Source organism: Bos indicus, chromosome 13, assembly GCF_029378745.1.
Source record: "Bos indicus isolate NIAB-ARS_2022 breed Sahiwal x Tharparkar chromosome 13, NIAB-ARS_B.indTharparkar_mat_pri_1.0, whole genome shotgun sequence".
Classification (NCBI taxonomy): Eukaryota; Metazoa; Chordata; class Mammalia; order Artiodactyla; family Bovidae; genus Bos; species Bos indicus.
This window is the reverse complement of record NC_091772.1, coordinates 45,153,806-45,173,397: the sequence shown is the minus strand read 5'-3', so window position 1 is coordinate 45,173,397 and position 19,592 is coordinate 45,153,806. Positions and strand designations below refer to the sequence as shown.

General features: G+C 52.6%; 1 protein-coding gene across 3 annotated transcripts in view; it reads left to right on the top strand.

Annotated features, from left to right (window-relative positions):
* Positions 1–19,592, top strand: part of PFKP (phosphofructokinase, platelet) — a 53,082-nt gene that overhangs the window by 19,089 nt on the left and 14,401 nt on the right. For all 3 annotated transcript variants that reach the window (XM_070801115.1, XM_070801114.1, XM_019973320.2), the window contains exons 3-13: positions 1,634–1,711; positions 9,827–10,016; positions 11,407–11,572; positions 12,522–12,566; positions 12,723–12,831; positions 14,355–14,450; positions 15,705–15,797; positions 16,370–16,495; positions 18,437–18,501; positions 18,957–19,026; positions 19,236–19,382. In XM_070801115.1, coding sequence (XP_070657216.1) covers positions 1,634–1,711; positions 9,827–10,016; positions 11,407–11,572; positions 12,522–12,566; positions 12,723–12,831; positions 14,355–14,450; positions 15,705–15,797; positions 16,370–16,495; positions 18,437–18,501; positions 18,957–19,026; positions 19,236–19,382 — 1,185 coding nt within the window. The remainder of the gene's footprint in view (positions 1–1,633; positions 1,712–9,826; positions 10,017–11,406; positions 11,573–12,521; positions 12,567–12,722; positions 12,832–14,354; positions 14,451–15,704; positions 15,798–16,369; positions 16,496–18,436; positions 18,502–18,956; positions 19,027–19,235; positions 19,383–19,592) is intronic.

Below are 19,592 nucleotides of genomic sequence, written 5' to 3'. Positions count from 1 at the left end.
ACCTCTGATAAGCACTCCCTCTCCTTGAGAAGGCCTGGATCACATCACACTCAGGCTTATCACCCTCGCCTTCCAGGGTGACAGCCGCCCTGGGCTCAGGGCTTTCAATGGAGCAGGCTAAAAATGTACACCCTCTGTGGTTTCCAGAAAGAAAGAAGGGAGATGGGGACAAAAAGATAAAAGTGATCCTTGGAGTTGGCCCGAGATGTGTCTGGAGGAAATGCCACTTCTTCAGTGTGAAGGCAGGGCTGTGGGTACCCCTGAGCCAGCCTGTCCTGAGGCCGAGGGAGCATCGTCATGTGTGTAACCCTAGACTAGACACATACGTGCAGGTGTATGTGTATTTATGTACAATATTGATGTATAATGTGCTATATATAATGTGTGTAATTATACTGTCTATGATGAAATGAAAGTGTTAGTCGCTCAGTCGTGTCCGACTCTTTGCGACCCCATGGACTGTGGCCCACAGGCTCCTCTGTCCATGGAATTCTCCAAGCACAGATACTGGAGTGGGTTGCCATTCTTTCTCCAGGGGATAGAAATCCACAACAATAATTATTATAAACTTTTCTAAACAGCCAATACCTTTTCCTTTTCAGGGGTAAAATGCCCTGGAAAGTGAGTCACGTAGACAGAGGTGCACGTGAACATTTCTGTCGTTGTTGATCTTATATATTCTGTGGGGAAAATGGGCTGCATTTAGAGTTGAAAAGTCACTGTCTCTGGTCTTCCGGCCAAACGTTCATGGCTGTCCAGACCTGCTTGCGACCTCCCTCGGGGTCATGAGCTGGCACCAGCCCCAAGGTGAGGCGGATGGGGGTGGGTGGCATCAGCTGTGCCTTCAGACCCTGTTCCCGTGCCTGGAGAGTTGCGGGTTATCCGGCGGCTGGAGGCCCTCCCGGGTTACCGAGTGGATGTGTTCCTGTACTCCGTGTGGTCGACACCACTGTTCTCAGCAAGTGTGTGTGGAATCACCAGTGGTGTTGGGGTCATTCCGTCCCTTTTCAATGTCTCGGGAGCCAGTGGACAGCAGGCAGAATGCCCTGTCTCTGTAGCAGCCTGGATTAGTCTGGGCAGCATCCTCGTTACTGGAGATGACATTTGAGGGGCCCTCTCACAGTTCTGCACCTGGGAAGAGCATTAGCAGCCTGGATTAGTCTGGGCAGCATCCTCGTTACTGGAGATGACATTTCAGGGGCTCTCTCACAGTTCTGCACCTGGGAAGAGCATTTGAGGGGCCGTCTCACAGTTCTGCACCTGGGAAGAGCATTTGAGGGGCCGTCTCACAGTTCTGCACCTGGGAAGAGCATTTGAGGGGCCGTCTCACAGTTCTGCACCTGGGAAGGGCATTTGAGGGGCCGTCTCACAGTTCTGCACCTGGGAAGGGCATTTGAGGGGCCGTCTCACAGTTCTGCACCTGGGAAGGGCATTTGAGGGGCCGTCTCACAGTTCTGCACCTGGGAAGGGCATTAGCATCACCCCTGTAACTCAGGTCACGCTGTCTCCTGAGCTCCGGGCCCCTAGAGACTCGGCTCCATTGTCGCTGGCGTTTCTGTTTTACATCACTCATGGATCGGTTAATGTGTCAACTCAGTTGAACCTGGCCTTAACGCTGTCCTTTCCTCCTCAGGGCTACCAGGGCATGGTGGACGGTGGCAGCAACATTGTGGAAGCCGACTGGGAGAGCGTCTCCAGCATCCTGCAAGTGGTACGTGCTGCGCTCGTCCCGCTCGGTTCTCTGAGTTCCCTCTGGTCTGAAACCTCTCCTGCTTGTGTTCCAGGAGCACTTAAAACAGGTGAATGTGCTGCCTGGCATCATGGAAAGAATATGTTCTTAATTTTCCATTTAATTTTTTTTTGACAAAAGCTTTGCACACTGAGGAATTATTCTTGCAAGAACAAGTTGTGTTTGATGGCGAGTGGTACTTGTGGGGGATCTTTTTTTTTTTTTTAAGAGCAGATCAGTGTTGAGACAGTTTTGGTTTGTTGGTGCTGCGTGTTTAGTGGTGCATCTCTTTGCCTGTTGGGTTTGGGGTGCCATTTGGCATCAGTGACCGTGGCCTGGGAAGGCCCCTGACCAGCAGCCTCTGAGGGCTGTGGCTTTAGTGGGGACACAGCATCTCCCCTGACTCAGGGCTGACTTCTTTGGCATGTGCAACGATGAGGTAATTCCGACTGCAGGCGAAACAGCTCTTACACGGAATTGTAAAGAAGCCTGCCCGAATATGTCACGCCCAATAAATTCCAGGAACAATGCAGCTCAGTGAAGGCTCCAAGTCTTTTAAGAAATAAAGAGATTATGTGGAAAGAATGGGCTTCATGGCAAGTGTTTTACTTGCGGTTTGATCTTTTAAAATGTTTGTGTTAATATTAATCTGTGTCTTGAGTTTTTTAGAATTTTTATTGGCACACAGTTGTTCTACAGTGTTGTGCTTCTGCTGTGCAAAGTGAATCAGTTATAGTATGTATACACGGACCCCTTCTCTTTGGGGTTTCCTTCCCATTCAGGTCACCAAGAGCACTGAGTAGAGTTCTCTGTGTTATACAGTAGGTTCTCAATAGTTACTTTAAACATGGTATCAGTATCGTATATGTGTCAATCCCAGTCTCCCAGTTCATCTCCCCCTCCCTCACCGTAATCATAAGTTTGTTCACCACACCTTGTCCTATTTCTGCCTTGCAAATAAGTTCATCTGTATCATTTTTCTAGATTCCTTGTATAAGCAATACTGTATTTGTTTTTCTCTTTCTGACCTCACTCTGTAATACAATCTCTAGGTCCATCCACTTGTCTGCAGATCACATTATTTCATTGCAGCTTATGGCTGACTATATTCCATTGTATATATGTACCACATCTTTATCCATTCTTCTGTAGATGGACATTTAGGTTGCTGCAATGAAAATCTGGCGTGTGTCTCTTTGTGAATTAATGTCTTTTCCCCAAATACGCCTAGGTGTGGGATTGCCCTATCCCACAGGAACTCTGTTTTTCATTTCTTCAGGAACGTCCACAATGCTCTCCACAGTGGCTGCACCCGCTTACACCCCACCGAGAGTGTAGACAGACCCCCATCCCCCAGGCCCTCTGCAGCACTTATTCTCTGTAGATCTCTTTGGTGCCCGCAGTCCTGAAAGGTGTGAATGGCACCTCATTGTAGTTTCTATTTGCGGATGTAGAGTATCTTACCATGCTCTTTTTATTTGGTGAGTATCATTGGCTTCCTTCTCCTTCTCCAGGAGAAGGAAATGGCAACCCACTCCAGTGTTCTTGCCTGGAGAATCCCAGGGACAGGGGAGCCTGGTGGGCTGCCATCTATGGCGTTGCACAGAGTCGGACATGACTGAAGCGACGTATCAGCAGCAGCAGCAGCATTGGCTTATTGGAAGTCAGCCCTGTTGTGATCTTTTCTGATGATTTTCTCCAGGAGATATATTGAACACAGGTCTCATTTCCAGCCTCGATGATTCTTGAACATGGAGACCCCAGCAGTGCCTATTTTCAAGGTGTTGTTACAAACAGCGGTCACAAGGCGGCAGCATTTCTCCATGCCCAACGCTGGTTTCTCAGGAAGCTGACCTTAGGGAAACTCCTGTTCCTGGTCGTCCCTTAGAGTGAATATGTCAGAGGAAACACCCAAGGCTGTGTCTCCTGACTTCTCTCCCTTACCCTTTGTCCCCTGAACACCTCCCCATTCCTGCAACAGCAGTCTGGGGAGGGTGCTGTCATCCGTGGGTTGGGGGGGCCCTCAGGAAGGAGGCTGGAGGTGGGAATCCCACCAGCAGAGCCATGGAGCCCAGGGGACTGTCCAGAGCACCTGCAGCCCTGAGGCCGCCCCTTCCTGTGGGGGCAGGAGGCCTGGACTCTGCAGGAGGGACCGCCCCCCGCATCTGAGACTGCAGCTCGTGCAGAATGTCCACTGGGGAGGGCTTGTGGGCCAGCATGTCGTCATGTCGTCCCGCTCCCTCAGCCCAGGACGGTCCAGCCTGGGGACCTAAGTGCTCGGGCTCCAGGGGTGTGACCCCAGCCCGGGTCACCAAGGCCTGAGGGGGCAGAGCCTGCGTTTCTCTTTTTTTTCCTTTTTTCATGTTAATGTTTGTTCTGAATAGCGGTATATAGGTGATCTATAATGTTGTATGGCTTGTTTTTTAAGGTGTACAGTAACTTGATTCACTTGTACATAGTTATGTTCGTGTTATTCTGGGTCTCTTCCCATGTCTGTTATTACAGACTGTTGAGTAGGGTTACTTGTACTGATCAGTCGGTTTTTGCTGACTAACATAAACACACTAGTATTTATAAAATGATCTCAACCTAACTTCTTCCTGGCCAGCACCTTTTCCTTTTAGCAGCCATAGGTTGCTTTTGTAAGTCTGTGAGGCTGCTTCTGTTTTGTGAAGAAGTCACTTGTGTCTGAGTTTTGATGTAACCGGGAGTGTACACGGCGTATGACTTTCCCTGTCTCTGTGACTTCACTTAGTGTGATCAGCTCTACTTCCTTTCTCGTGGCTGGGCGTGGCAATATTTCATCTCTTCCTTGGGGCTGAGTACATTGCATTCTGTATCTGTACCCCATCTCGTGTGTCTGTTCGTCTGTCCGTCGGCACTTAGGTTGCTTCCCTTACTTGGCTGTCGTACATAGTGCTGCCATGATCACTGGGGCCCAGGTGCCTTGGTCTGGATCTCGCCCCAGCCTGGGAAAGCTGGATCACAAAGGACTTCGGTGCTCAGCTTTCTAAAGACCTTCCCTGCGGTCCCCGCAGTACAGGCACTGATTTACCTTCCCACCAGCAGTGTAGAAGGGTTTCCCTAATCCACACCCTCTTTTGCAGATTTTTTGTGATAGCCGTTCTGACAGGTGTAAAGTGATACCTCATTGGACTTTTGACTTGCATTTCTCGAATAATCAGTGATGCTGACCGTCTTTTCCCCGCCTTTATGGCCATCTGTGTGCCTTCTTGGCAGAAATGTCCCTTTAGATCTTTGGTCCATTTGTCTTTGCATATTGTTTTTGTTGTTACTGAGTTGCATCAACTGTTTGTATGTGCTGGAGACAAATTCTTTGGGGGTAATATCCTTTTGCAAATATTTTTTTTCCCAGTTTGATGGTTGTCTTTTTTATGGTTTCCTTCCTGTGCAAACTCTTTGAAGGGTAATTAGGTCCTGTATGTTGATTTTTGTTTTATTTTCATGATTCTGAGTTGTGGATCCATAAAGAACTTGCTGCCATAAATTTCAAAGTGTGTGCTGCCTGTATTTTTCTCAAGACTTCTTATCGGATCCTTACATTTAGATCTTTCATCTATTCCAAGTTAATTATCACATGCAGCGTTAAGGGATCCTCGCATTTCATCCTGTTTGTAACTGTTTAAGGACCTGCACACTGTCCGCCCTTTGGCGCTTCCCAGTGTAGGTTCCCAGCTTCCTCGTAGATGGGCTCTGTTTCCTCCACACCTTCTGCAGCAGCTCTTCTTGGCAGGCTTTTTGCCAATGGCCATTCTGACCCGTGTGAGGTGATGCCTTGTTGTAATTCTGATGTGCGTTTCTCAAAAATTTTAAACGATGTTGAAATCTTTTCTTGTGATTTTTTTTTAAACAGTGTGAGTGGCCCTTACCTCTTGTGGTTGGCGTCTTGAAGGTTTGCCCTGTGTGAATTCTATTTCGGTGACTACCCCCAGGACGTTTGTGGAGGGCAGGTGGTATTTTTTTTAACTAACAGCCCCTTGAGGTAAAAGTAACTCAGTGGTGTCTGACTGTTTGCAAGCCCATGGACCGTAGCCTGCCAGGTTCCTCTGTCCATGGAATTCTAAAGGCAAGAATACTGAGTGGCTTGCCATTTGCTTCTCCAGGGGATCTTCCTGACCCAGGGATCCAACGTGGATCTCCTGCTTTGCAGGCAGATTCTTCACCATCTGAGCCATGAGGGAAGCCTACTATTAACAGACATTTCTAAGTATAAAGACAGGTCAACTTAAAAGCAGATACATGCTTGACTTTATCTTATCATCAATAGTACATTAGAATATGTAATAAATCCATGCACCTTTTCCAAAGGAATACCCGAGACAGAAGTAGCAATAAAGTTATAAGTGACAGTCATTAATCAGGTGAAATAATTTGGATGAAGCATCTCTCTCTCTGAGAGATGGGGACTGGGCAAGCCCCTCAGGCCTGTGTCACTAAGAGCCCATCTGCACGGGTTTTGAAGTTGTTGTTACCAGGTGGCAGTATCTTCATTTTTATATTCTGTTAGAGTAGGGTTGATTTCCAATGCAGTGTTGGTTTTAGGTGGTACAGGACCTTCATTTAGTAATCATAGATAGACCTGTGTCTAGTACTCTTGCCTGGAGAATCCCATGGATGGAGGAACCTGGTGGGCTGCAGTCCATGGAGTCGCTAAGAGTCGGACACGACTGAGTGACTTAGCTTTCACTTTTCACTTTCATGCATTGGAGAAGTCAGTGGCAACTCACTCCAGTGTTCTTGCCTGGAGAATCCCAGGGATGGTAGAGCCTGGTGGCCTGCCGTCTATGTGGTTGCACGGAGTCGGACACGACTGAAGCGCCTTAGCAGCAGCGGCAGCAGCAGCAGACCTGTGTCTGTTCTCTATGGGGTTCTTTTCCCATGTAAGTTGTATTGTGTTCAGTACAGTTCCCTGTGCTCTGCAGTAGGTCGTCTTTGATCATCTATTTGATACATAGTATGTGTATGTGTGAATCTTAACCTCCTAGTTTATCCCTCCACCTAGGTTTTTATTAATAACCATAAGTCTGTTTTCTAATGCTGTCTTTCTGTGTAAGTTAGTGCTCTTGCGTGGATTTATTCATTTCCCCTGTAAAAGACAGGATCCTTGTCCTGCTCTGGGTTACATCAGCTCACATGGACATATGTACGTGTACTCATCCCTCAGTTGATTCTTGCTTCTGCTAATGGCATTTTCCTCATTTATATGACTAAGCGTACTCTATGGTGCAGAGGTTGCACTTAGACTTCATTTTTCCGTTGCTGGACCTGTTGGTGGATTCAGTGTCTTGGCTCTTGTAAAGAGTGCTGCCCTGAAGACAGGGTGCACGTGTCATTTTGCATGGCAATTTCTTGTATCTAAGCCCAGGGCTGGGATTACTGGCTCCTGTAGGTTTTCTTAAGGAACCTACATGCTGTTCTCATAAAGGCTGCACGTGTTTACACCCCACGAAGAGTGGAGGTGGATTCTCCGTTCCCCCAGGCCCTCTGCAGCATTTGTTCTCTGCAGATCTTTTTAGTGATGGCCCTTCTGACAGATGTGAGGTGAATCCTCATTGTGGTTTTCAGTTGCGTTTCTGTGTTGATAACTGAGGTGGGTGGAATCTTACCATGCTCTTTTTATTTGTGTGAGCACAGTTTACCTCTTGACATTGACTTCTTGAAAACCAGCCCTGTTGTGAAATCTTTTCTGATAATTTACCCAGGGCATTTGTTGAGGGCAGGTGTCCTTTCCAGGCCCAAGGCCTCTAGAACATTAAGAGCCCAGCAGGGCCTATTTTCCAGAGAAGGCAATGGCACCCCACTCCAGTACTCTTGCCTGGAAAGTCCCATGGGCGGAGGAGCCTGGTGGGCTGCAGTCCATGGGGTCACCAAGAGTCGAACACGACTGAGCAACTTCACTTTCACTTTTCACTTTTATGCATTAGAGAAGGAAATGGCAACCCACTCCAGTGTTCTTGCCTTGAGAATCCCAGGGACGGGGGAGCCTGTTGGGCTGCCATCTATGGGGTCTCACGGCGTCGGACACGACTGAAGTGACTTAGCAGCAGCCCCAGCAGCAGGGCCTATTTTCAAGGTGTTGTTACAAAAAGGGCCACAAGGCGGCAGCATTTCTCCATGCCCAACTCTGGTTTCTCAGGAAGCTGGCCCGGTCAATTTAGAGTTGAATGTGTCAGAGGAAACACCCAAGGCTGTGTCTCCTCACTTCTACCCCTTACCTTTTGTCCCCTGAAAACCTCCCCATTCCTGCAACAGCAGTCTGGGGAGGGTGCTGTCATCTGTGGGTTGGGGGGGGCCCTCAAGAAGGAGGCTGGAGGTGGGAACCCCACCAGCAGAGCCATGGAGCCCAGGGGACTGTCCAGAGCTCCTGCAACCCTGAGCCCACCCCTTCCTGTGGGGGCAGGAGGCCTGGACTCTGCAGCTCATGCAGAGGGTCCGTTGGGGAGGGCTTGTGGGCCAGCATGTCGTCCCGCTCCCTCAGCCCAGGACGGTCCAGCCTGGGGACCCAAGTGTTTGGACTCCAGGGGTGTGACCCCAGCCTGGGTCACAAGGCCTGAAGGGGACAGAGCCAGCATTTATTTCTTTTTTACTGTTTGTTTGAATGGGAGTATATAGGTGATTTACCATGTGGTGTGGTTTTTTCAGATGTACAGCCACTTGATTCACTTGTACTTAGTCATATATATACATATATATGTTTTTCTGGTTCTCTTCCCATATCAGTTATTACTGAGTGTTTTATAGGGTTCCTGTGCTATACAGTTGGGTTTTTTTGATTAATACATACACACCATTATTTATCAAATAACATTAACCTGCTAGTTTCTCCCTGCCCACCACCTTTCCTTCTTGATAACCATACGTCTGTGAGGCTGGTTCTGCTTTCTGAAGGAGTTCATTTGTCACCGTTTTAGAGTCCACTTGGTCGTGGTACCTTGGAGTTTTGTCTTTCTGACTCTCACTTCACTTAGTACGATGATCCTGAGATTGCACGTGCTCCTGCAGATGGCATGCTTTCGCTCTTTTTCATGGCTGAGTCATGTTCCGTTGTGTACATGTATCACTTGTTTTTATCCCCTCATCCGTTCATGGAAGTTTGTTTACTTCCCTGTCTTCGCTGTTGTAAAGCTGCTGCTGTGCCTGTCTGGGTGCATGGTTTTCTCCAAGTCTGGTTTTTTCCTCATATGCTCTTAAGAGTGGGACAGCCAGATCACAGGGCAGCTCTGTTTGTTTATATTAATGCCTTCTAAATGCACTTCCATATTGCTGTTACCAGCTACATCCACCAGCATCATTGAAGGGTCCGCTGTTCTTACCCGACAGTGTACTTCTGCGGATTTTTAATAGTGTCCTTTTCCATTTCTCTGAGGTGATACCTCATTGTCGTTTTGATCTTCTCATCTCTGATAATTTCCCATATCGAGCCATTCCTCATGTGCTTTAACATTGGGAACTGTATGTAGCTGATATTTTTTTCTTGACAGTTTGCCCTGTTTTTAATTATTTTTGATCAGTTACCCCTGGATTTTTTGAGGGCAGGTGTTACTTAGAGCCCAGCAGTCCTTCTTTGTGGATATTAAGTGTCCCTAAGCAGTAATTTTCTGGTTGCTCCTGTGGGGAATGGCCAGAACTCAGATTTCTCTCTGGCACTTGTGGTGAGCCCGACTAAGAAGGGGAGCCTTGTTACCTAGGGCTGCTGGACACGGGGTTTCTCTGGCCATGGCTTGTGACTGGCCCTGGCCCACCTTAGGCTCAGAGAGCGTGCAGGGTCCCCCCCGCCCCCCACGGGATGGCCGTCATCTTCTTGTGGACTTCTCTCTGCTCCGTGCGTTTAGCTCATGGCTGCATCCTTGTTTCCCTGCCTCACTCTGTCCCCCGTGGGAGTGGTCCTCCATCTTTAGCCATTTAATTCCAGTTCGGAGCTAAAAATGGAAAGACTCCAAACTTCCACGGTTGATCAACTGAAAAGATGAAAGGTGGGAAATCTACACCAAGTCCTGTGTTTATACCCAGCACGCACGTGTTCAGGGGTCTGTGCAGTTGGGAGGAGACAGATAAACAGGTTGTTTTCTCTTCCAGGGAGGAACCATCATTGGCAGTGCCCGCTGCCAGGACTTCCGTACTCGGGAAGGCCGCCTGAAGGCCGCATGTAACTTGGTTCAGCTGGGCATCACCAGCCTGTGTGTGATCGGCGGGGACGGCAGTCTCACCGGGGCCCACATCTTCCAGACGGAGTGGAGCGGGCTGCTGGAGGAGCTGGCCCGCGACGGTGCGTCTCTGCCGCCCACCCCTCCCCGTCAGCGCTCCCACTGCTGACATCCTGCCCCATGAACTGTCTGCATGTGCTTGTTGCTGGCGGTGCTGCAGACCTCAAAGCTGCCACCGCAGGGCTCAGATTTGTGGCTCAGACAATAACAAATGTGATTATAAGAATAACATTTATTCCAACATCCTACGTGCCAGGCACGGCTCCACTTTGACCCTGGTGGTTTTGTGCCCGCTCAGGATAACCATCTGGAGCTTCTGTGCCTATCCCCGCTTTACAGAGGAGGGTCAGGGGCTCACGGTGAAGCCACCTGGCCACGAGAGTGGCCCCGCTCACACCAGCCCTCAGACACCTTCGGCTGCCCCTGCCAGCTCCCCTGGGGTCCCTCCAGCCACTGGTACGAGACTTGGTCCTTTATCACCTCCGAAGCTGTGTAGGAAAGGATTTTTAAGAATCCTATATATCCTGTGATTTTTATCTTTTAAATGTGTTTTATATAATTCCAATTTAATGTAAAATATGACCAGTGGAAGCAAACTGAAGTAATATTAATAGCAACCTCGTGAAAGGCGTAAGCTTGAACTACAGCGACGACCCACACGTTCCATGAAGTCTGTCTGGGGAACAGAGGGTGGCTGTCACGCCAGACGACCCACACGTTCCGTGAAGTCAGGGGAATGGAGGGTGGCTCTCACACCAGATGACCCACACGTTCCGTGAAGTCTGGGGAACGGAGGGTGGCTCTCATGCCAGACGACTCACACGTTCTGTGAAGTCTGGGGAACGGAGGGTGGCTCTCACGCTAGACGACCCACACGTTCCGTGAAGTCTGTCTGGGGAATGGAGGGTGGCTCTCACGCCAGCACCAGGGGCCTCATGATGCTTCTGCACCACGTCTGGTGTGAGGCAGGTGGGCACGGTGGTGCCTTGGGTGGGGGGAGCATCGCTGCCCCTGCCTTGATCTTTGTGGTCCATTTAAGTAGCTCTACCAACCCTGGTGGTCTTTCCTGAGAGCGCCAAGTACATCTGTGAAATAATAGGGCCCCACAGGCCTGTCAGGAGTCAGGGTACCAGTTGTACCACATCCTGGAGGACGGGCTCCTGGCGTGGTGACCCGCCACAGTCAGAGCCAGGCCGCTGTCAGACAGAAGTCACATCTTTCCCCCCCGTCTCTGTGCGCTCCTTCCCTCCTCCAGCTTCTGTTCCTGGGTTGGTGCTCCTGTCTGGGCGTCGGGTGACTGCTCCCCTCTGTGTCCTCGCCTCCACCTCCGTCTGGCTCTTACGTCCGTCAGCATGCAGGGTTAGGTCCCGTGGTCGTGACGCTGTGGGGAGATGCATGTAGGAGCACGCGCTCCCCCAGGTCATCCCAGGCGTGCGGCTTGTCCCCACACAGGCAAGATCAGCACGGAGCAGGCACAGAAGCACGGGCACCTCAACGTGGTGGGGATGGTGGGCTCCATCGACAACGACTTCTGCGGCACGGACATGACCATCGGCACGGACTCGGCCCTGCACCGCATCATCGAGGTGGTGGACGCCATCATGACGACCGCCCAGAGGTGGGACGCAGGGACCAGCAGGAGGGGGCTGTGTAGACCTCAGAGCCAGCTCTGGAAAGTTCCACAAGCCTTGTCGCTTGACATTAGAAACAATTTTGTATTGGTGCAATCAGTGGTTGTCCTCGTTTACTCTTTATTTTCAATTTTTAAGAGTCACTGCTTTCTGATTGTCAAAGAAAATGTTTATTGCAGAGAATTTAGAAAAACGAAAAAAATTAGTCATCATTACGTCAAGTCCTGCACAAAGCTCCCCTGCAGGAGTGGCAGACCGTAGAGCCCCAGGTTTGCATGGCCCTGGTCAGAGCTGGGCAAGGCCCCGCCCTGCGCCCTCCTCACTTGGGGTTCCCGCCGATGGATGAGGAGTGACCCCACGTCACGGGTTGTAGGCTCAGGGCTGAACCTTTCCCATCACGCCCTCCCTGGCTCCCTCAGGCTTCCAAAGCACCTTCACGAAAGTCAAGTGAGTGAGACAGTGGAACACGTGCCTCCTTCGTGGACGAGCCCTTGTCACCGTCTCAGGGCCATGCCCGGGGAACCGTGGCTGGAGACAAACCTCAGCCCCGATTTGGGTTCCCAGGGTTACTGGTGGCAGTTAGTTTCCTGTTTGTGGAAAGGCCATGGTCCCGGGGCACAGACCTGACTCCTTCGCTCTCGTCTCCTGAGCTGATGCGGGGACATCCAGCCTATGGTTCTGGCTGGAGAAGCTTGACTCTGCCCAGTGGAACCCTCATCCTGGGAAGACCATACACGCATGTCCTGGTGGTGTGAGCGTGCCTGGCACAAGAACACAACCAGAGGCGTTCATTGCTGCAGCCCCTTCGCTCAGAAGAGCCTGAAACACACTCCCCATAGTGTTTGCTTGTGTGCAGAGTGGGTCATCTGAGGGGATAGCTGGGGCCCTGCCGTCTGCCCGGCCATGCTAAGTGAACGCTCCTCTGTCTCTCTCCAGCCACCAGCGGACCTTCGTCCTGGAGGTGATGGGGAGACACTGCGGGTATGGACACACGGACGCAGTCGGGGTGGGAGGTCCCCAGGGATCCCCATACCCCAGCTCAAGCATCCCAGGAGGGGCATGTCTCGTCTGTGGGGCTGTCCTGGGCGGGGGCACCCAGCCCCGACGCCTCGTGAAACCCTCCCTCTCTGCCTGCAGGTACCTGGCCCTGGTGAGCGCTCTGGCCTGTGGGGCCGACTGGGTCTTCCTTCCTGAGTCCCCACCTGAGGAAGGCTGGCAGGAAAACATGTGCATCAAGCTCTCAGAGGTAACTCGCTTTCTGCCCCCTGTGGCTGCCGGCCTCTGGTCGCGCTGCCTGGCCTCCGGTGTGGTGGCCGTGGGCATGTTCCATGTCAAGGAGCTTTTAGCCTGTGGAGGCTCTCTGCTCAGAGTGACTTCAGGCTTGTGGCTGTGACCTGGGGGCGTCCCATCCGTCCACCTCCCGCTGCAAGAAGCAGCTGAGCTTTTGAGCCACTTGTGCAAAGCGGGCGCTCAGCCATCCCTGGAGGAGGCCACGTAAGAGCAGGGTCTAAGGAACACAGCGCCGCTGTCCTCTCGGAAAAGAGGCAGGAGGCCAGGGAGTCGACTCCTCCCCGAGTGCCCCAGCTCTCAGCAGGCCAGGCCCTGACAGCTCGTTCCCCAGAGGGCGTCCCCCTCGCAGCGCTCGCCTCGCTGTGGGTTTGGCTCAGGCCTTTCCTTTCTTTTCTCTGTGGACTGTGCTCGTCTCACACTGTGGGTCACTGGTGTCAGGCAGATTTCGTCTGTGAGGCCTCGCAGAAAACAAGAGTGGCCTTCAGGACAGAAATCCCACCCCAGTGTGTGGACTTTCTCTTATTTTCACGACCATCTCATCACTGTTCTGTAGGCAAAAAATGGAAACCTATGGCAGAGGCAAGTTATCATATTCAGCAAGCACATGCATGCAGCCAGAACCCACGATCCATGAGGCATGGCCATCACCTTCAAGGTGATGGTTTCCAAGAGCAGATTCCCAGCAACTAATGTAAGACGCTTTGACTCAAAAACCTGTATAAGAGACTTGGTAAAGCCGTCCCTTGGCTGGGAAGTTGATCCCTAGGTCGGGAAGATCCCCTGGAGAAGGGAAGACTATAATCCTAAGATACATTTTTTGTAATACTCTAAAGTCTGCACTGGCTCTTGAATTATAGCATTGGTTGGGAAGATGCCCTGGAGGAGGGATAAGGTACACACTCCAGGATTCTTGCCTGGAGAATCCCATGGACAGAGGAGCCTGGCAGGCTACAGTCCATGGGGCCGCAGAGTTGGATATGACTGAGCAATTTGGCACACATGCACATGGAACTGGGAGGAATCACCCCTTTGAAGCTGAAGTCAGCCGCACAGGTCCCGGGGTGACCGTGAGCACGGAAGTAAGCCATGAGCTCACTGTCCCTTGCTTCTGGCCTGGGGACATGGGCGGTTCTCTGCTTCATGAAGGCCAGGCTGGGGCCCGGTTCCCAGGGAGATGGCAGAAAGCTGTCCTCTGGGGGAGCCAGCAGGCCTTGTCTGCAGGAGAGACCCGGGAGCCCAGCCTCAGGGCTCACCACTGTCTGGGGGTCCGGGTCAGAGGCAGTGGAGGCTTTTGATCTCCTGCGTCTGCCAGCCTGTCCCACCTTCTCACCCCGGGCGCCTGGACCTGCTCGTGTCCTTAGGAAGTGCTGCTGATGAAACCGGGTGACCGCGTGTCCCTGGAGACGGCCCAGTCAGTTGGGCAGAGGCCCCCGTTCAGAGTGGTTTAGGCATCTGAGGGTTTCTTCTTCCATCTCCTAGAACCGTGCCCGGAAGAAAAGGTTGAACATCATCATTGTGGCCGAAGGGGCCATCGACACCCAGAACAAGCCCATCACCTCGGAGCAGATCAAGGAGGTGAGTATGCTCCACGCCGTGCCTGCCTGACAGTGGGCTGTTCCAACACTTGGGCGAGGTGAGGTTTGGAGTGGGGTGCTGTTAGGTAAGTATTCCTGTTCTTCTTGATGGTTGAAAATAGTTTCATGACGACCGTGGCTTCACTGGCATGAGGATCTCACAGCTCCTGACTTCTAGGGAGCCCATGCCTCTGGAATACTGTCAGGAATATTCCTGAAGGCCCCAGGCTCTCCTGAGACAGAGGACATGAGATTGGGCAGGGTTAGAAGGTTCCAGGAGCCGGGGGGGTCAGCACAGTCATCCTCTCTCCTGCTGGAGCATCAGCTGAGCCTTGCTCATGGAGGAAGTGCTCTGCTGGCCTTAGTGACCGCCCCTCCACCCTGTGGGGGGGCCGGCCCCATGCTCCGGCTGCAGGGCTGCTCGTCTGGTGCTGGCTTGTCCAGCCTGGGAGGGACTGACTGGGCTCCCGGTCACCCAGGTAACTGGGCAGGTTCTGGACGCAGTGCTGGGGAAACGCCCACGGGGTCTGGTGGAAACTGCCCATCAGGGGAGACACGTTCTCAGCGTGGCTTTGCAAGTTGGCATCTCTGCCTTTTCTGCGCCCCCGACCAGCTGTTCACCTGGTGATTAAAATATCAAGAGATCTGTGACAGTTGTCCGCTGGTATTTACAGAAATAATGAGTACGATCAGAGCAAAGATTTTCTTACCCACTTAACTGAAGTTGATATTTGACTGTGGAGGATGAGAGCCGGAGGGGGACCATGGGATTCCCACACCCCAGCCCCAACGTTTTCATAGAGTAAATGACGGCCACTGGGGACACGGGACCTGGCCTGGCCACCCGGCTGGTTCTCGTGGCCCTGGCCATAGGGGATGCCTGGAGTTACTGTGTTGTGCTTTTCAAATACAGCCTTACAAATTTAAGGTGATTCATGGGAAAATTTACATTTTTATAAAGTATCCATGCTTTTAAATACAAGCTATAGAAATAGTATCTTTAAAAACCTGTTTTAGTTATGTTCACTGGCAAAGTAGGAGAGACAATGGTTTTACCTGCAGTTAAAGCATTCTTTTTTTTTTTTTTTTTTAAAAAGTGATTTTGGCAAGCTGTTGAACATTCTTTCAGGAAGTAAAATTAAGAAGCTAGGACATTCTTGCATGTAGATACGCATACGGGTAGAGCCCTTCCCCGATTCCTAGCCCCCTGTGCTGGACAAGATGACATGCCCGGCCGTGTCCTGTTTCCCCTCAGCTTGTGGTCACGCAGCTGGGCTACGACACGCGAGTGACCATCCTTGGACATGTGCAGAGAGGCGGGACACCATCAGCCTTTGACAGGATTCTGGTGAGTGAGGCTGGAGCTGGCCAGGCATGTCCCAAGGCAAGGAAAGCTTCTGGGATCGCAAAGGGACCAGGTTGCTCCAAAGACTGGGTGACATGGTGGAGCCAACAGTGAAGGGCGTCTCTGCCTACAGTGCTGGGTGGCTTTTCCCTGAAGTCCCTGGGAGACCTGCTCACCAAGGGGGTTCCTTGGCCCCCAGCCACCCACTGGGAGACCCCACCAAACATGGGGGACAACACCCAGAAGGTGGACAGGCAGTGTTCGTGTGCAGGTTTCTAGAAATGGACCCAGGGACCACAGAGACCCAGAGTGCAGTCTCTGTTTCCTGCTTTGCACGCCTCTGAGCCCCCAGCCCCAGTGGCTGGTTCTTACTGGATTCGAGCTCTTTGTTGGTGGGGGGTTAGAAGTAAGCAGGAAGGACTGAGTGACTAACAGAGACTCGGGGCAGGAGAAGCTAGGGGGAAGCTGAGGATGCAGCTGGTCTTGCCTGAACCAGGCAGGCCTCTGCCTAGGACAGCAAGCTGGGCTTCAGGCAGGCGGAGGGCCGGCTCTGAGCGTCGTGATGTTGTTTCCAGGCCAGCCGCATGGGGGTGGAGGCCGTGGTCGCCCTCCTGCAGGCCACTCCCGAGACCCCGGCTTGCGTGGTGTCACTGAGCGGGAACCAGGCAGTGCGGCTGCCGCTGATGGAGTGTGTACAGATGGTGAGTGCGGGCGCGGGCTGGGTTCACTGCACGAGTAAATGACCTTCCCCAGGAGCCCCCATCCCGGGGGGGTGGACGGCAGAATGGGGGTGTTGGCTCCCGTCTCGGTCCTGTGACACGAGCAAGCCACCTCCATGGCGAGTCTAGCCTATCCTATGGGGGGGGCATCCTCTGGGTGCCTGTGTGCTTCCCACCAGGCCAGAGATAGCCCTGCAGGGACCAGGATCTTCACAGGGCAGGAGGGACAGTCTAGCCTCTCCAGGGTCAGCCTCTCCCACCCTCCTGTCCCTGAGACCCTCGCATCTGTGATGTGACATAGGTGGGGGGCCTGTCTCAGGTGACACCCTGACGTGCAGCACCTCCTCAGGCCCATTTCCTGGTGGACTGTCCACTAGGTGAGGCGGCCGTGGAGTTACATTAGAAATTGTTACCATTTATTTTTCAAAGCCTCTTCATGACTATCGATTTATTTCATCTTCTCAGTGGCTCTGAGGTGTGTGGATTTTATAATGTGTACAGAGCGGTGATTAAGTCAAGGGACTTGTTGAAAGAAACCTTAGAAACGTACTTTCCAAAAGCCTGTGGCAGTAAATGAATCCTGTGTGTGTGCACGTGTGTGCATCTGTGTCTGAGTGTGTACATGTATCATTCATGTGCGTCTGTGTGCGCATGTGTGTGTGTGCAGGTGTCATGCATGTTTGAGTGTGCACATGTCACGTGTGCTTATGAGTGTGCACGTCATCCATGTGTGTGCACATGAGGATGTGCACGTTTGTGTCTGTGTGCATATGTCATGCCTGTGTATGAACGTGCATGTGTCATGCATGTGTATGAGTGTGCACCTGTCATGTGTATGAGTGTGCACATGTGTGTGCACGTGTGAGTGCATGTGTCATGTATATGTGTGCATGCCTGTGTACATGCGTCCTGCATATTTCTGTGTACACGTGCTATGCCTTTATGTATGAGTGTGCACGTGGGAATGTATGTGCACGTGTCAATGTACACGTCATGCATATGTATGAGTGTGCACATCATGCATGTGTATGAGTGCACATGTGTGTGTTCACATCATGCATCTGTGTGCATGTCTGTGTACACATTATGCCTGTGTGTGTATGAGTGTGCATGTCATGTGTGCGTGTATGAGCGTGTGCACGTGTTATGCATGTGTGTGCGTGTGTCGTGTGTGGAGTGTGAGGCTGTGGCTCAGAAGAACAGAACATGGAACGACGTGCAGTGGTTTACTGTGAGCACATTTCTTCTGTCCAGGCTCTCCCTGTTTGGAGACAGAGGCAGCTGGTACCACTGGCTTGTCCTCCAACGACCGGGCGTCATGGTGTCTCAGCCTGACGGTCGCAAGGCCACAGCCGGCCCCTCCCTGACCAGCTGCTGCTCGCTGGGTCTCTTCCCAAGGGCTGGGCATGTGGTCATTACTACAGACGACAGCAGAAGTAGGGGGCATTTTTCTTACCACACAGCTGAGGAAACTGACGTTCAGAGAGAGGGGTGACTCGCCTGGGATCCTGGGGCTGAAAGGGGGAGTTGGTGCTGGACCCCAAGTGCTCTGGCTCCAGGGCAGCCTGCCCCCAGCCCCGCCCCTCTGCCCCTGTCCCCGGGGAGCCAGGTGGTTTCTGTTTGCTCTTTCCTCACCAGAGACAAAGGGGATCCTTCGGAGCCTGGCCTGGGAGACTCACCTCTGGCCTTGCTCTCGGGGGCAGGATCCCTGAGATCTCAGGACCCACTTACCCTGCGGTGCCTCTAGTCCTTTTCTACGAAGCAGTCTGTGTGGTGGTCGGGTGGTGTGGGCTCGCTGACCCCAGCTGCCAGCTGCGATGTCCAATTTGAACCAACCCGGGATGGAAGGGCCCAGCTGGTTCTGTGTCCCCGGCCCAGATCCGGGGACACACTAAGTCCTGACACGTTCTTTCTTCCTTACAGACCCAGGAGGTACAAAAGGCGATGGATGAGAGGAGATTTAAGGATGCCGTGCGACTCCGAGGAAGGTGACTGTTCTGAAAACTGTTTCCCTGAAGCCTCTGTTTGTCAGCGTGTGCCCAGGTCGCGCTGCTTCTGTCTCAACATAAGAAGCCAGAAGTGAGACAGGAGGCACTGCTTCTGCTGGTGGATGGTCTGGGTGGCTAATTAGAGGGAAATGTGTTTGTTTTTTTGTTGAGGTGGAGGGGTGTTCAGAAGCTGAGATGACAGAGAGCCTGACATGTGGGTTGCTAGCATTCCAGGAAAGAAACTAGCTGCATTCTGGACGCAGCCCCCTCAGCCCCCTCACACAGCGTCCATCCCAGACTCTGGGACCGCCTGGGGCTCCTTTCCAGATCGAAAGCCCGCACCGCAGCCACCCGCGCCCCGCGCAGGCATCGTCTGAGGCCCCTTCTCCCCGGGAGAGCCCATCTGCTCTGTCCTACTCTCTAGCCTGTGGTCCGACTCCAGCCTTTTCTTCCAGGAGCTTCGAGAACAACCTCAATACCTACAAGCGGCTGGCCATCAAGCTGCCGGACTCCGAAATCCCAAAGGTAGGAGACCCTGCCCCCTGTCCTCTCCCCTGCTTCCGGCCCGGCTTGGTCCTTGCTTCGTGGAGGCCACCCTGCGCCCCTCCAGTGCGTCCCTCCCACCCCCGCCCAGCCGGACCTCGCGGCCCGAGTCCCCGCGCCAGCCTCTCACTTGCGCATGGGCTTGGGGGGGTGCGTCTAGCCAGTGACCTGCCCCGCCCCCTGACTTGCAGAGCAACTGCAATGTGGGCGTCGTGAACGTGGGTGCGCCCGCGGCCGGCATGAACGCGGCCGTGCGCGCTGCCGTGCGCGTGGGCATCTCTGAGGGACACAAGATGTTTGCCGTGTACGACGGCTTCGAGGGCTTCGCCAAAGGCCAGGTGAGTCCTGGGGGCGCCCGCGGGGAAGGGCTTCGGTGAAAGGCAGGTTCTGGATTTCTGAGGTGGTGGGTACTGCGTCTCTGGGATCCCAGAACTGGGACATTAGGTGGGAAGGGGAGCAGATGCACGCGAAGTAGTGGGGAGGTGCGCTTGGGATGCTGGTGCCCCTGACTATGGGACCTTGGGGTCCAGCTCAGGCCCTGGCTCCTC